Here is an 18,383-nt window from a genome sequence, read left to right as displayed (position 1 = left end):
GAAAAGCGCTACTTTCCTATATTTTTATTCTTTACTATTCATTATAAGTACATTTATTTAAATAATTTTAATAGTATACAATACATTTTTAAATTGGTACCAGTATACTTACCTATGTTTTTTTATAATATTCCAAAAATGTTTCAATTATTTATTACTTTTTTTCTTTATACACATATCATATATATTTATTTATAAAGAATTATAAAACTAACATGCTATATAGGCTTGAAAAAAACTTTTTTCATAAAAATTTTGGGTTTCACAATATGTAACAAGTTTTTTCTTTTAAAAAATACAATCTTGTAAATAATTGTCAAACTTCGTTTGTGGTGAAAACATACAAGAAATGTAGACTGAAATTAATGAACGATTGAAATAATTTTTTAACATCGCATATATTGATGTATTATTGTAATGGATAAAGAATAATATTTTTAATTTATCAATGTTTAATTATGGTATAATATTTACCTACCTATTAAAAAGCATGATGTCACAACCCTAACTCAGAATAAATATTTGTGTCTAATTAATATGAATATGTATAATATAAACTATTGATGTGATTAATTGATAAATATATAATAAAACTTGACAAACTCTAAACCGTTTACATTTTCAATCATAAAGAGAACTTGAAATATCAATTGGTAAGGTGATGTTTATTAATAATTGTATATTAAAGTTTATTCTTGACTGTAGACCTAACTGTCATATATCATTTTAATGATGTAAAATAATTTAAACGGAGTCGAAAAGAGTCAAGTATTTTTTTTTTTTTGTACTTGTCGATTTCATAGTATGTATTAATCTATTTAATGTACCTATATAACAAATATTTTACTAGTTAATGCGTTTTCAGTCATATATATTTTAGAAAATATTAAAATAGTTATTTATTTTTTTAAATAATCGTTATTGAAAACGTTTTATGCTAGAATCAGCATACAATATTATTAAACTTCATGTTTTTGATTAAAATTCTACCTTATTTCCACATAAAAGTTATTTATATAACATAAAAATAGCAATGTATATATTTATAAATGTATATTTTGATGACACAGTAATAATTACAAAATAAAAGTGGATAAGATAAAAACGATACTTTGATGTCAAATAATATTTATAATATACATATTGTAAATTATGTAATAGTGTGATGTTTAATTATTATTTTTATTTTCGAATAAAATATTAAAAACGAACTTTCTTGAAGCAATTTTATTGAAATTGGAACTTAAGTTTTAAGTACACAAATAGAATGTGCAACAGCCGATTTAATTACTTATCGATCACTGAGGTGTATAAAACCAATTTTATTGTCAGTTTGCTCTCTATATTAATACTAAATGGGATAAAAGCAATTTTAATGTTATAGCTATTAAAAAATCTTAAAGAAATTGAAAAACTATGGAATTTAAGAAATTAAGAAACATTTAATAGTTGTGTTATGAATAATTAACAACATATTATTATATTGTAATAATTATTATCATTATACATTATATAATATACCTAAAATTCCTATTTTTATCAATTTTTTTTATTAAAAAAGTTAAATACTTATTGTGAAAAAACTGTTATTAATTGTTAATTTAATGTTGATCTACACAATATTAGACTTAAAATGGAAGTAAATATTGAATATTAGTAAGATAGTATTTTATTATTATGTTTACATGCAATCATTAGAGTAAAATCAATTTCATCAATCATATTAAATAGTTAAAACAAAAAATCTTTTAATGGTTCCCTGTAATTCCTCAATTTTTTGAAGGTATTAATTATTATTGTAGTTACATATTAATATTATAATTAACTCCAAAAAATTCTTCTCTAGTTTAATATGAAACTTCAACTTGAATTCAAGTTTAACACACCCATTAAATCGAGCAGTCGTGATAGATACTACACAAGAAACGTATTGTTTAGTTTCCAAATTTCTTGTTGTTTATAGACCATTTCAACTCAAATAAGAGAACATGTTCACACAAGAATTATTATTTTCATTATAATATAATATAATATAATAAAAGTAATTTTCTATAACAACGAACATAGTAGACGTATAATAATTAACCAAAACACTTGAAAACTGCTGTGACAGGATAGATGGTTAAGAAAAAAAAGAAAAGAAAACCTATGGTGTGAGCGACCCGTGCGATATCGTGCATTCGGACGAGTGCAAGTGCACTTGCAATAGAGTGCAATGGCTGGGACGGATATAGCAAGCAGGTCTCTTGCAACCGGTCACGGCGTCTACCGTGGTGCACGGTGTCACGGACATCCGTTCTGTCGCCACAGTATAACCGAAATCTTATCGGTCCGACTTCGCACAACCACAACATAATATGGACCTGAAGGCAATTTTAAAAGTACTTTTTACGCTTTAAGTGACAATGCATTATAAATATTTAAAATATATATTAAACTCATGATTATCTTTCTTACAGTGATGAAAATAAAAATAAATAGTTATTACTTTTTTTAAGAAAAAAACTAATTAGACACTAAAATATTGTTTAATTTAAGATAGGCATCACAAATTCCATATTTTAATTGTGTTTGCGCATAACAGTATTCTATGTTTTGGAAACTGCTATTATTATAAGCAATTTACTTTGTATTTCATCATATCTACACATGTTTAGATTATTCCTAAGTTATTATATAATATTATTATGCTAAATTCTAAAAATATCAGTTATATTTTTATAATTTGCATAAAAAAAATTAAAAAATAAGTTAGACATAGTTTAAACAAAATTAAATTTCACATACTATAATATAATGTTGCTTAAACTTAGTTTGAATAAGTATATAAAGTGTAAATTGTTTATTTTGTGTTAGCAAATTATATTTTTTAGTTACATTTTAATATGACGGTTTGTCATATTCTATTCAGTTTGAAGTTTCTCCAACATTATTTGATCCTGTTAAACTTTACAAAATGTGACTTTTCTCATAGTACATCACAAACATTAAGCTTTAAATGAATCACCGAGCGATTTTGAAATTTTTTTAAAAAGTATTCTACGTAATGTATCTATTGTAAAAAAACTATCTAATATTTGAGTACAAAAATAGTAAAATACGATAATAAAACAACATAAATGTATAAATAATATTTGTTTATTTTTATTTTAAAAAATATGAACCGACTTTAATATTTTTATAAGAGTTACAATTATTTTTATTATTATGGTTATGACGACCGTAATTCAAATTTAAAAATGTATGTTGTTTAATTCAAGTTATACCTATACTATTATATTAAGTTTAAGCTTCTTAAAGACTTATGTGTTATTAATTACATAGCTTAATCCGATTAGTTAGATCATTTTAATTATATATATATACGCTTATACTATATACGGGCGTGTGAATACAAAAAAATATTATTATTACCTAATAAATTAAAAAATATAATACATTATAAGTATGACATTGTTAAATTAATGATAATAATATAGTCAATATATGTGTATATTATAATTATTTACGATACATTTATTTGAAATCACATAAATAAACGGGTTCACCAAAAGTATTTTATAAATACTAGCATTGCACTCATACTTCAAAAGCTACTTCAATAATTTTAATGATTTTATTTTACAAGTGCATCATATTGAAATAAAATAATAACGTTGATTATTTCTGAAAATTCAGAATATTACGTCATTTATAGTAATTAAGATGTACGCAAATGAAGATATTATATAATATTATATATTTCTATAGCATTCCTATGCCTTCTTAAATGTTCGACATTAAAATCTCTACTAAGACGTTCTATATGTAAATTATTCAATCGAAAATGAGATAAAGATCTCGTTCGTAACTTCAACTCAGTATCGCTCAAAGACTAAGTTTCTAAATCTTTACTTTGAGAAAACTATATACTTATAAAGTTATTACACTGTGAAATAATAATATAATTATCTAATATTCGAAACTCGTATTTATCAACAAGTTGTTTTTTTTTTTAATTCTTTACTTAAACCCAAACAATATAATATTAAAATTGAAATTAAAAGTTTTATCACACGCATCTGCTATAATTGATAATTTGTAGAATAGTTCAAAAGTATGACCTGTAATAGTTGGTAGATATTGCGTTTTTAACGATAAGGTATAAAATTATTCTTTCAAACACTTAACCGACTTTATTAATGGCTATAATTGTATCACGTGAAATAAAACCTTGTGTTCTTATTTATAGTATAATAATTAGTTTCATTGTAGTATAAAATAATGTAAATAATACAAAGTTTAATGTATTTTTATTTAAAAAAAAATTATAACAATACAAGTAAGACAGAAAACTAAAAATATTTTAAAATTGTTATTACTATAAAATATAGTGATATACTTCATATAAAAATTAGTGATTGAGTAATAGAAGTGCATACAAAAATGTTCGTTTTATACCTACTTAATTTTATCAGTTATCACAATAAACTAATGAATAATGACACTTACGCGTATGATATTTAAAAAGCAAAATTATATAGCTCAGAATAATAAAAACTAACAATTTCTGTTCAATTATGTCACTAATATTTATATTTTGTTTTTTTTTCTAATCATTTCGGAAATATAAAGTTAAAATCATTTCTTAAAATATTAAATCAAATTATAAATACATATACCTATTAAGTTAACTTTGACGTTGACCGTGTTTACAAATATTTATTCTTTATTATTTTCCTTTAATGAATTAAGATTTATTAAAATATAAGCCTATTTATATCATAATTTACTATTTTAATGAACTGGTGTTGATTTAATTATATATAAAATGTAATATGCTGAAGTCATATAGACATATATCTATAAGTAAGTTATATTTCCTTTATACAAAAGAAAATAATATAAGATTTAAGCTAGGGTATCATATTATATTATAGTTTTTATATTACGAATGTGACAGACTTAAACATAAATGAAATGTGTTGTAACTATTTTACTTCAATTTTTTTTTTATAAAATAAATATTCACTTTAAATAATTTTATCACCAAAATGCAGTAGTAATAATATAAAATATAATAATGCAATGGTGTAACGATATAATATAGTATCGGTCTTATTATTATAATATCAGATTCGGGTAATTAAAGTTGTAAATTATTGGACAAATACTACTGCTTTTATCATGGGTGAATGTAGATAATAAAGTATATTTTAATTTTTGTAATTTATATATATATATATATTCATATATATTTTTTTTCATTTAATTTAGTTTATAATTTGGACGCAAAACCAGTGATATCTATTTAATCACAAAACTTTTAAACAATGACTTTTAAACTCCGTTTAAATTAATTTTCACACAATTATAATATCTTTTTTATCCATACGTTATAATGTACCAAATATAAATCTATTTTTATGTATGACAACGTATATATTGGGAAATACAACAGTTATGTTAGTAATATTAGTAAAATAACATATTATGTAGATAATAGTTTATGTATTTATGATCAATATTTATGACACAAGACAAAGAACGTGTATCGTAATCATCACGAATTTGATTTAGGTTCAGCGGTTATCGATCAATATTTTTTTGGCGGAAGTTGAAGTATAACCTTTGGCGGAAAACGGTTAAGTCACTGTCGGAAAACGGAAACACTGTTCTTTACCAATCTGCCACATGACACCACTCATCCGCATGCGTAACCGTTACTGAGCGCATGGTGTTTTGTTGTCGGGTTGGCCTATAATTTAGACCGCTGTTTCTTAAACGTTTAGAGATCACAAAACCCCAAATAGTAATATTTTTTATTCGGAAACCCAATGAAATAATACTTTAAAAAAGAAGATTATTTTAAGTTTGATGATAAACGACAACATTAACTCAAGCGTGTTCCAATTTTTGTCAACAGTTAAGAACATTCACATTATATACCTAATTTATAAATTTTATAAAAATAAAAATTATATAATGACGTATTCAATTAACTATGCTGGCTGCACTAATTAAATTGATCAGAACTGGATGCAGTAATCAAATTTAGAAAGTATCTATGGTATAAATATATTTATGTCTTCACAAAAACGAAACTTAGACTTGATTTGAAAAAAAAAAATAGTAAAATGCATCTAACTATACGAATAATAGTTATAAAATTTATAATACAATATAATATATATTAATATAATTTAAAATTGCACATTTTCAATATTTTTAACTAATTATACACTATTCTTAAAACAAAAATAACCATTGGCACAATTATATTATAACTACATTTTATTGACTATTTTTAGATTTAAACATGATTTTTTTTTTTTTTTGTTGAATATATTATGTTTTATTAAGTCCAATCCTATGACATAATATTTTATCTCTGACTATTTGAATGTTTTTTTCTGTTTTTAGACTATGAATAAATAAACGAAGAAACTATCAAAAACCAATTACGATGTACGTAGATAATGTGTGAGTATAAATAATATAGTAACAATGTTACATTCTGTAAAAAAGTTTTTCAATTTTTGTTTCACAATAGTAGTTAATTTAACGGTAACATCTTTTTTCAGCTTGCCCATCATCCCATCTCATCCCTTATAAAAAATACCAATTGGACGCAATGGCATCAATATTTAGCTGTAATGTAGTACAAAGTATGCATGGAAATACGTATATATTATATAATATAATATTAGATTTGTTGCTGTCGTAGTGAAAATATTGGTTTACAGCTCGGATGGATAGTTATAAATAATATACCTATCTTGAATGTTTGTGAGAGTGACGGAATTACGAAAGTTCTAAAAAATGTTATTTTGAAAAACAATCTCACACTGCGGTTGCATAATATCATTATTTTATTGAATACTATATTATAATAGTAAAATAAAACACATAACAATAAAACAATCAATAAAACGAAATAAAAATAGTAACATTTTTATGTTATTCAAAGATTCAGGGATTCACCATGATATGAAATATGCTTTGTATACCTATTTCAATTTTTAGTGAGACCAAACCAATCACTGTAACGTTGAGTACTTAATGCATTTAATTTACATGTCTAAAACTACTGCTGAATATCATGCGTCTAAATTTTAATATTGTGGAATGAACTACGTAAAATTAATGTAGTTAAAAACTAGTTTCCACATATTTTTAGACGAACAATTTTCTTGGCATAACAGTAGCAGCAAAATGATGAATTTTATGATTAAAAATATGTTGATACGATGAAAAAAGAATGAGATTGAAATAATGAAGGAAATACAAATATTGATGATAACGGGAAGTGAACGGAAATTTTGGATAAGTCAAATAGAAAGGGATAACCTAATTAATACAGACGTTTCAAGAGAACGGTTGTACGAAAGTGCAACTATCGATAATGTAAAATGTTCAAAATCACAAATAGCTTACACTGTGCTAAAAAAAAACGAAGGTGGGGAGGGGATAGAATCAAAAAAGAGAAAGAATGAATGTTTGATCGTGAGTAAAAAAAAAAAAAAACAGTATGTGAGAACGCAGAAGTGATGCATCTGCGTAAAGAGCCTTAGTTGGGGGAAGTGAAGTGTCAAATGATCATCTCAAGTCCTGAAGTGGAAGAAGTTCTGAAGAGGGAATTTAAAAAAAAAAAAATAGAATAAATGAATCGTGGGTTTATAGTGCACTTGGCGAAATTTGAGGATAGAGCTTAGATGTGCTGTGCATATTCTCAGTTTATAAATTAGTTCCCTCGTTATATTGTATGCGCAGCTTGTATAGTCGATCAATATTTATTTTATATTAAATGATAAATATTATTACTTTTTTTTTTTTTAATAATAATAGAAAAAATATTTAATTTATCTTTTGTCATAAAAGTGCACACGCAACAAAAGGCTATATACCGTCATGTGTGTACCTTGTATATACAGACTAAGCAACTACTCTACTGATTTCGACAAAAGTTTCTCAGAGTTTGTTGTTAGAATTTTGTCGGAAATGTTCGGAGAGAGTAGTTTTAACCACGTCCAAAAATATACCCGGCACCATATACCACAACGACCACAAACCCGGTCGTATGCCGTTGACGATATATTATATTTTTCCCGTTTACAGTATAGCAGCTCGCGAGTTATAGAGCGATATATTGCTCCTAACCGAGCGATAACAATATAGTTATGTTCACAGTTACCTATCGTCACACCACCGACGACAGTGTGGCGCGTACACGACTATATTATACTGTTCAGTTACTGACCTTCGGGTTTTCAGCGGAGCGACCGGCCACGACCGGCGAGTCCTGAGCACCAGGGCGACGCGCATGGAACCGCTGGCCTGCGTGGTCATCGCCGGCGCGGACGTGCGCTTGACGGCCCAGGGGCTGCGGCCGGTCCACGCCCGGCCGCCGCCCGCCCACAGGTGCTGTTGCTGTTGGACGTCCCGCGGGTGCGGCCCCTGTTCGCTGCGGGCCCGGCGACCGCGGCCGCCGGACAGTATCTCGCGGCGGATCTGTTCCACGTCCAGCTTGTACGCGCACACGACGGTGGCCATGGCGGCGGCCGCGGCACCACCGCCGCCGCCGTCCGCCGGCGGCTCGGCCGCGGCCGCCGTTTCCGTCGACGTCTCCGTGTTGTCGCCTGTGCCGCGGTGACCGGTCACCAGCACTTCGTCATGACCGGCCACGGTACTGACGCGATGAGCTGCAGCGGAGGACACGCCGACCACCGTCTTCGCGCGATTGAACCTGAACGATATTTGAGTTCGCGATGATTGTCCTATTGCTTGCGGAAACCGACACAACTGCATCGCACGCAACAACAACAACAACAACAACAACGGTGTGTTATTATACGAGTCGATTCTTTTTTTACCAGTAAACAATATCGTCTTCTCGATGAGTTTTTACGTTTTTTAGTTTTTTTTTTTTTTTTTTGAAAATATTCTCCCGAGCAGATTATTCGTCTGAGAATGACTGATAACTACACATCACCTACGTGTCTTGTACGTCGCATTGCGATCGTCTTACGATGTGTTTTCGAATTATTGCAGAAAAGAGAAGACGTTTCTCATATTATCGTCGTCTATTTTTTTGACAGTTTTCGAGATAATTTTTTATTTTTCACAACGTTTTAAGGGGTTTACTCGAGGAAAATAACTTTATAACACGCGTTAAGGAGGCAAAGTTTATTTAGAATCGTTATATTTCCCGTTTAATAATCTGCAGTATTCCGTTTAAAACCTTTAAAACCACTGACGATATGTTTTATCGTCATAAAAATGACAAGAAATTTATAATAAAAGTCTAAATACACTTGTCTAGTTAATAGCATATTATAAAATATATACTATGTTGGATTTTTAGAGCATAAAAACATGTGCCCGATTTACGATATAGCTCCGATTATATTTATTTTAAGTATCAACATTTTTAGAAAAATATTCTGCACAGGATTATGAAATTATCAATAATGAAAAATAAAAACTGTTATTATACAATCATATAAAAGTAGTTTTTTTTTTTTTTTACCGAAATATTATCTTATTATATTGATATTATTTTTTTAAATCAAGTATTAAAATTTTTTTAAAAAACGTTAAAATACTTCCAGATAACGAGTGTTTACTGTTAAAAAAATTATCCCCAATATCATACAGTTTTTTTTTTTATTAATTAAAACGTTTCGACATAGATACTGTCGATCAGCCATGGACTTGATACTACGGTCTTCGGTTTTTGTGATTTTTTTATGTATGTGATATGCTATGGTATTTTATTTTGTTTTTAAAATTGAAATATTTTTTCAAACTTTAAGTCCTACAAATTATTGAAATTTTAGAAAATTTGTATCATTTTTTTTTCTGTTAAACATTTAGACGATAGCTTTGTTTCGCATGCATTCCTCTCGTCGTCTAGACATTAAATTATTTCCTGCCATTATTCATACATAATAATATCTTTCAACTAACTGATATATGTTGACTATAGAGTTGGTTAAGAATCAAAAAATAAAATAAGAATCATTCAAACGAAAAACAGTATAACGTCTGATATTATTTACGGTATAGATATATTTTTATAGTACGTACTTCAGACAATCGCGTATGAGTGGTTCACAAAAAAAAAAAAATCACAAAAGCCGGCTGACAGGTCAAGCGGACCGCCGTCCATGTACCTATATACATACTTTTTTTTAAAAAATAAAAATCACCTTTATTTATTGTAAATCATTAAATACATGTAGTATTTATTTTGAAAATGTTGATGTTTTGAACAATTATATTGCTTTGTAGAATAGGATAGTAAAAAATCTATGATAATATGTTTGAAAGATATAAAATAAAGATCATAGGGGTTAAAGAAAAATTGTCCGAATATAATGAGTAATTAATAGTTAAATAAAAAACCATTTTTAAAAAATAAAATAATTATCATTAGTATTTCCGTTTTAATATCTAACAAATTGTTCGTAAACTTTTGATTTAGATATATGATGTTTTATTCAAATAAATAAATTACAATAAATAAATAGTTGATTTCTATTTTTTTTTTTAAAAGTGTGTACTCCCCCAAAACGTTCTTAAAATGATATAAAAGCAAATACATTTTTTGAAAATTTTAATAAATTTAATGATGAATGTATAGTTCTGGTAAGCATGCTTGATGAATTATCCTGTACGTTGTAATATAATATTATGCGTATGATACATGAAAAGACAAAGCAAAAGAACATAAAGAAACAAAACATGCGTATAAAAACGCCGAGTGACACGTGTTACCTTCTGCCCCGCCGCCGTGTACCAACATCATGGGTTGACGTTTTTTTCGTGGTTTTCATTTCACGCGTACTTGTGAGATAGATAATAATAATAATAATATGCTTCAATCTCTATACTTGCAAATCCTCTATAGAAAACGCAGCCGCCGCGGTGATATAGGTAATACCTTTGCCGAGATGTAACCGCACAAGCGAATTACCCCGTCTAGCGAGCGCCTTTTACGTGGATTTTTATGTTTTATTATATTTTACGTCGATAACATTATATTGATTTCTATTATCTTACTACGAAGAAGCCTGAACCCTAAATCCTGAATTCTGAGATATTATCAAATTTTATGACATAATTGAAAAACCATGACACTCGTCGATGACATACGTCGATCGTACAATTTTTTTCCGCTCTGTTTATTATTATTACATATTTTTTTTATCTATATAAACACCTTGAGATATAAAATAGATTATCGTTTCTATAATGCATTTTTAAAGAATTATAATTTGATTCACGAGTTTTTTATTTTCAAGTCAATCATTGAAATACCGACATTACAATAAAATATTTATTTATTTTTCTAAAATTAACATTAAGTACCTATCCCATATATAATTTATGTTTAGCGGATGTTAAATTTTTATATTTTTCTAAACAATATAATAACCGTTTTAGAATAAACAATACAATATAATATTATTAATACTATTACGATTAAGCACTTTGATGGTTATTTAGTTTTCCAAAACTATTTAAAGCTAAATATATTTTATGGTGACATTAAAGTATATTATTTAAGCAAACTAAAAAATGATGAATTATATTTATGCCACTGTGTAGACTACTTCAGACAGTATTATATTTTATACTGATCGCATACCTACCGTAGGTATTATAATATGTTCAAAGTCATTGTTGTGTCAAAAATGCATTACGTGTACATCAATATTTAAAAGTTAACATAATAATATTATACGTCTATTATATGGCGTTAGGCCGCGTAACGATAATTAATTGGTTTTATGACGATAGGTATTATAATTTATAATAATCTACGTTGCAGCTGATGCCGAGTAAATATTATAAATTCAGAATTTAGCACCACAGTGGTCATTAAACTATCTAAATACATAAAAAAACTAACGCTCCTCTCTTTTTTCACTATACACTCAAAAACGCCTATGTCATTTTCATTAAAATTTATATCAATAGATTACAATAGACCCAATGTGGATTTGTAGTTTTGTATTTCTACCCCTATCATATAGATGACTTTACAGTGTGTTCAAACATGTATTTTATTTTGTCTAACCAAAATCGAATGGTTTTTTTTTTACTTATAAAATATAGGATTGACATTGGTTACAGATAATAACATATATATATATATATATATTTTGTTTTTTGATTGGATATAATTTTAAATTTTCTGTATTGTATTATATTTTGCCATTTAGTTTAATAGATACAATTTTATATAAATATATAATTGTGAACGATTATAATATAATTGAGAATTAAGACTAAAAAGTATTTTAGTTAAAATTTACGTTCTCGTACTATAAAAATATAATTATATTCAACCGATTTTGACAAAAAACGATTGATAATATTTTAACTGAAAGAAATTTAAAATGATAAATTTATAAGTTGTAATAGATAGTCAGATTATATATAATTACGCTCATCCAAATCCACAGTTTTTGACCGATAGGGACCAAATTTTGTACAAATATTATTTGGGATCCCAGTAGGATCATAAGAGTATTAGAATGGAAGCCACAGGTAACAGCTATTTTATAATATAATATAAAATACGACACAGCGTATGGCTAGGGCTTATCGAACGAAAATATATTTGGCAGATTCTGATGATTTGAAGAAGGTCTAGATAATCGATTGAACCAATTATTTTAGGGTGGCTTACCCATTATATTAATAATGTTGAAATCATAACCGCATATTCGATTATTTGTGCTTGTAATTGGATACAAGTAAGGAAAAAAGTCACTTATTTCTATCTGCCGCAGGTAGATTTTCATTTAATTTATCCCCGGGCAACGTCCGTTAATACAGACAGTGTAATACATAATAATAAAAGCGCATTCGTTCGTTTCGTCGATTTTACGTGCACTTGGTAGCCAAGTTACGATTATACCTATTACAATAATACCACATAATTTTACATAATAATATTATATTGTGTGTACATTATTGTCGTATGCGCGTGTCGGATTTAGCTATATAATATATCACACATCGTAGATAGTTTTGGAAAATCAGCCGAGCGATAATCCAACACCCGACACGTTCGTATTATATTAATCTGCTAGGCTCTGTTTTGCATTCGGTAATACTCAATATTATGCAGTTCATCGGGTCAAGTGGGTCAACAGACGATTAATGTAATAAACAAGGTGGCGGTCGTTATAGATACCGATCCAAATAAAGCGACAACAAGTATATTATTATTTATTATGTTCGTAGACGTGATTTGGAGGAAGGTCTTAGACTGGCATAGTCCCGATAGAAAATGTATGTTTTCTGTTTAAAGCATAAAATCTTAAATTTGTTACCTGTCTATAATTTATGGTAAACGTGGTTTTTTTTTCATCGGATTATTTAGTATATTCAAAACGTTTTGTTTTTAATATTTTTCTAACGATCGCGAATTATAAATAATTGAAAAAATGATTGAGTTGAAAGTGCTCAGATAGTGAATAAAAGCTGTGTCGCACGTAAATAGTCATACTTTCTAGCTTTATCATAATTTATATAAACTGTTTTCATTATTATTCATGATTCCAATCAGCTTTGTGACATGCGAAAGGTTATTCTCTGCAATGAGAAATATTATAAATTATTGTCTTCGAACTTCCATTAGCCAGAATAGATTTACAAATGTATCAATAATTTTTATTGAACTAGATTTATCTAACGATTTATATATAGAACAAATTTTAAACAAATTTTCAATTTCATCGGTTACAATTATTATAAACCGATACATAAATGTACATAATTATTATTATTTGTTTTAACAAATTTTAAGTTTAGAAACAATTGTATTAAATATATATATAATGTATTTAGGGTTCAGATAAAAATTATTAATGTAATATATCAATACGTACTAAAACTAAACTAATACAGGTAGAATTATACTTCGTACACAGTTATATCTGTTTAAAATATTATATAAATCCTTCAAGTCAAAAATTGTAATTTTGTCTATTAAGTTTTTACATTATGGATCTGTTATTGTTTATTTATTTACAACGACATAATATACCTCGTAATCTATCGGTTTTTTTTTTAATATACGAATAATTACATTAATATACAAATTATATTGTAGGAGTATTTATTTTACTATTTTTTAAAATGTTAAAAATAACTTATTTATAAATATATTGATTTTATTCTAACAATTAGTTACACAAAATGTATACCGTGAAACCACTAAATTATAGTGATCACTTTTTTTGGTAAAATTCTATCCACTATTTGGAGGGATTAAGAGAGAAAAGAAAGTTTGTAATAACAAAATAAAAAATAAAAAATAAAAAAAATATCCACTATTTACATGTGCCCGTTATAAAAAGTTTCACTGAACTATTTAAAATTATATTTTTGGTAGATTTGAGGGAATTTAGCTGAAATAGCATAACATAAAATATGTATAGCAACTAAAAATATACAAATAATCACGAATCCTTGCTAATCGCCTAAATATTTATATATTTCGATAGTCATAAGTGCCTTTAAATATGAGAAAATAATAATATCGCGAAATGGACCTAGGTACCATAATTGTAATAACCACATACCACATCGGTACTATAAATCGAGTAAAGACCGACATGACATTTTATATAATATTGTGCGGTTTCTCTATCTCATCGTGTAACCTAATTACACAGATAGAAGTAATGCGACGCTTTTGTTCAATAGTATATATAAGTATTCGTAAAATACGGAAATAAACGAGGATGAGAAAAAGTACAAGAAAACAATAATAAATAACGTCCGGTCTATTGGCAACGGTTGAACTTGTTCAATAATGAATACGAGCTCTGATTTGTAGGACTCCGCTTAGAGTAGAGTTGAAAGCTTTAATATTTAAGTAAATTTACCTATAATCAAAGCTTGAGTGTTTTTTTTTCAGATATTTTAATTCTCAAGTGAGTATTATTGTATATATTAATATTATATTGTACGTAGGTATATAGTTATTCGTCCTTGATCTACGTTTAATTTTTTAAAATTAAATATTTAATAAAAAATCATTTGACATAGGATTCTTTATTTTAAGAACAATTATTTTTTTTTTTTTACAGAACTCATTGTTAAATAATAATATGTTCACCATTTTTTTAAATTTCTTATTCCACAGTAGAATATTTTTTTTTTGTATACTTGACTTTATGCAAATCGAATTTTAACAAGTAGTTTTTGAATTATAGGTAATTAACTTTTAAATGAGTGAAGTAATAGAGACCAACATTTTTAGGATACCATTATTAAATAGCACTCCACTTGGTGCATTTAAACTTTAAATACTTATAACTCATAAACTACTTATAAAAAATCGATTTGTATATTATAGTATATATATGTACACCAAATAAATATTTTAATTTAGAAAAAAAAATAAAAATGATAAGTTCTTTAAGTATATTTATATCAAGAATATTATAGATTAAATTTAAATTATTCTGGTGTTTTAATAACTGCATTTTTAAGCATACACTTCGAGCTATTGTATTTAAAAGCAAATGAAAAATAAAGTTTACGACGGGTCAGTGAAACAATGAAATGGAACACCATTCTCACAAGTCAACTTAAATTAATTGTAGAACGGTAAATTGTGATGACGGTAAGACTAGGTAAAGTTATATTGTAATGTATTTTTTCTCTTAATCTGTAAGTAATATGACTGTCTAAAATCTACATAGATTTTATTTATCTCCGCTGCAGAAAAACGTATTTGTTGTTACCTATTTAAAAAAGTATTATTATCATTCTCATGTAAAGAAAGGTATTGGTAATTTTTTCCATTCTCCATCACACCATAACTTGATAATACATGTGGGCCAGTTACCTATATCTATCGTCGATCGATAAGTACCCGCATTATCTATTTTGTGATTTATTTTAAATGTCGTGATTATTATGTGTAAAATGTATATTTCGTGTACTTTTCTTGTATAGTATAACAGGTATTTGTTAATAGTGTTCAACTTTTAAGTCACTTTGGTGAGACAATATCATGTTACCTTTTTTGAAATTTTAGGCGCTAATCGATATGCACGTTTTCTTAAAACGATTTTATGGTGTGTGAGAGTTTCTGGTGTTATTTGAAAGCCTTTATTGAATGAAAGGGTGATGGTCTTATAATTAATTTTGTTCTATATAATATTACAAAATTATACAGCCATAAAAATATATAAATACAATATTTTTAAGTTTGAGTTGAAAGTGTCAAGTGACTCGAAGTTTAATTGATCTTTAATACCGACTTGATTATCGGCTTAATAGCCTGATTTATTAATATCGTTAAATTATTTATTAAGCATTACATAAAATTATACGCAAACGTAGCAAAGATTATTATTCCATATTTTCAATTGTACCTTTAAAAACTGATTATTTAGTTTAACGTAATATATGGTATTTATTTATTTTGGGTGGATACAACTTTATTTTTTGTTGCCAATTTCAAGTACGACCACTTCCACATTATTGTTTTAAACGGGAATTTTATTTAATGCTACTCATAACGACTAAAAATTAATAAAATTGTGTTAACACAGTAACCTCATTGATACCCTGTTTATAACAATATTTAAAAACGTATACCTAATATATAATTCAATCTGCAACAGAGAAAATGTAGTTATTTATATTGTATAATATCGGCTCTTGCTTTCATAATAATATTGTAAAATTATAAAAAAGGTACGGATAAAGCGGAGTCAGTCAACGCACTGATACAACTACGTATCGTACTACAATACTATGCTTAATATGATTATTAATTTGTTGGGCCAGAAGAGTAATATTTTCCAGTAGTTTATTTGTATAATCTAATCTATTAAACGTTCAGTTTTTATGCAACAATATGTTATGACTAGAAACTCTTGTTAGTAATTTTTTTTTTTTTTTAAAAAAGATTTTTTGATTTTAAAGGTTAACAGTTTGTTATAAAATTGTTTTTAAAAATAAATAAAAGTGATCGTAGAATGGTATATTTTTGTTTATTTTTGGTTTAGAAAACAGAAGGGCATAGTTTTTTTTTATTTTACAAGCAAAAGAATAATGTTTGTACTGAACTTGAAATCTGTATTGGACCTTCATTGATATCATTGGAAGATATGAAAAACACAAAATCACAAAATACGTTGATCTATTTCATTGTTAAAGACAGAATAAGTTTCACAGGAAAATATGCAAAAATAACAACAGATATTTATATTGGGGGTGTGCTAAAAATATTACAAATGTATTATGCACAATTGAAATCATTTTGTTTTACGATTGCTATCACAAATAATGATAATCGTTCATGTATTAAAAATATTAATCATGATAGAAACCATTTTTTGCTATTTTCAAAATATTTAATAATACAACGGTTGAATAAATCTATCTAAAAAAGAAGAGTAGGATTACCTATGACAATTTAATTTGTATTATGTGTATCATTATGTTTTAATGCAAGGTCTATAATTGACGTCATAATTAGTACTAAACCATTTTAGTTAATAATTAACTATAACGTACCTATAATTAAAGAGAATTAGTTTGGACATTTTTAACATTAAGAATTCGACCATACATAGAAATGATAGTTTATTTTTGTATGGGACCCTATTTTTATACAAACATTACATTTTTATATAATAAAAATTCAGTCATTTTTAGGGAAGCTATTTAAATATTTTTAATAGTTTATTTTTTAAAACAATTATCGCATATTTTAATAATATTTTAAAATGTATTACATTTTTGTCTAATATTTTTCAAAACACTGTTAATTTAACATACATTAACGTTTTAAAACTATTGTTTTAACAACATTTTAAAATCTATTTTTCTAAAAAAATGTGCTTTTACTATTATTGATAGTAATATATGAACCGTTACCATTATTTTATACAGCGTTGTAAATTCTGATCAAAGTGGTGTTGAAGATTGAAAGAAGGAGAGTGAAATAGGTATGGTGAACCAAAATAAAAAAACTATGTTCCCTGTTTCTTGCCAAAAATACATAGTTAGGACCATTTAGATCACTTTTATTTTAGAAAATAATTTCATATCAATAACGGCCAAATTAAATAACGGATATTTGTTGTGAGGCAATTTAAAAGAAAAATAGTAAGTAAGCTAGTATATAATATTATAAGTATTATATTTAAATATTTAGGTAAAATTTAAAAAAAGGGTTTGAAGCGAAAAAAAGGTAAATTGCACATTTTCAATATGGACTAATTATTTTTTTTGAAAATAACTTATCGCTAATGGACAACAAAGTCAAAGTGTAATAGACCGACTCGACTTGGAATTTTTCGTTTCATTTTTTGCATTTTCGGTTTCAATATAAAAGAATATATTATCATCAAGTGACT

General features: G+C 26.8%; 1 protein-coding gene across 2 annotated transcripts in view; it reads right to left on the bottom strand.

Annotated features, from left to right (window-relative positions):
* LOC114131724 (cAMP-specific 3',5'-cyclic phosphodiesterase) overlaps positions 1-18,383 on the bottom strand; it is a 657,881-nt gene that overhangs the window by 443,293 nt on the left and 196,205 nt on the right. Inside the window, exon 1 of one of the 2 annotated variants that reach the window (XM_050200888.1) lies at positions 8,240-8,381. The exons of the other annotated variant lie outside the window; for it this stretch is intronic. Coding sequence (XP_050056845.1) covers positions 8,240-8,328 — 89 coding nt within the window. The 5' untranslated portion in view covers positions 8,329-8,381. Of the gene's footprint in view, positions 1-8,239; positions 8,382-18,383 lie in introns of those variants that run through there. 2 annotated transcript variants of the gene reach the window in all.

The sequence above is a fragment of the Aphis gossypii genome, chromosome 1 (assembly GCF_020184175.1).
Source record: "Aphis gossypii isolate Hap1 chromosome 1, ASM2018417v2, whole genome shotgun sequence".
Lineage (NCBI taxonomy): Eukaryota > Metazoa > Arthropoda > Insecta > Hemiptera > Aphididae > Aphis > Aphis gossypii.
This window is presented reverse-complemented; position numbering and strand designations above follow the sequence as displayed.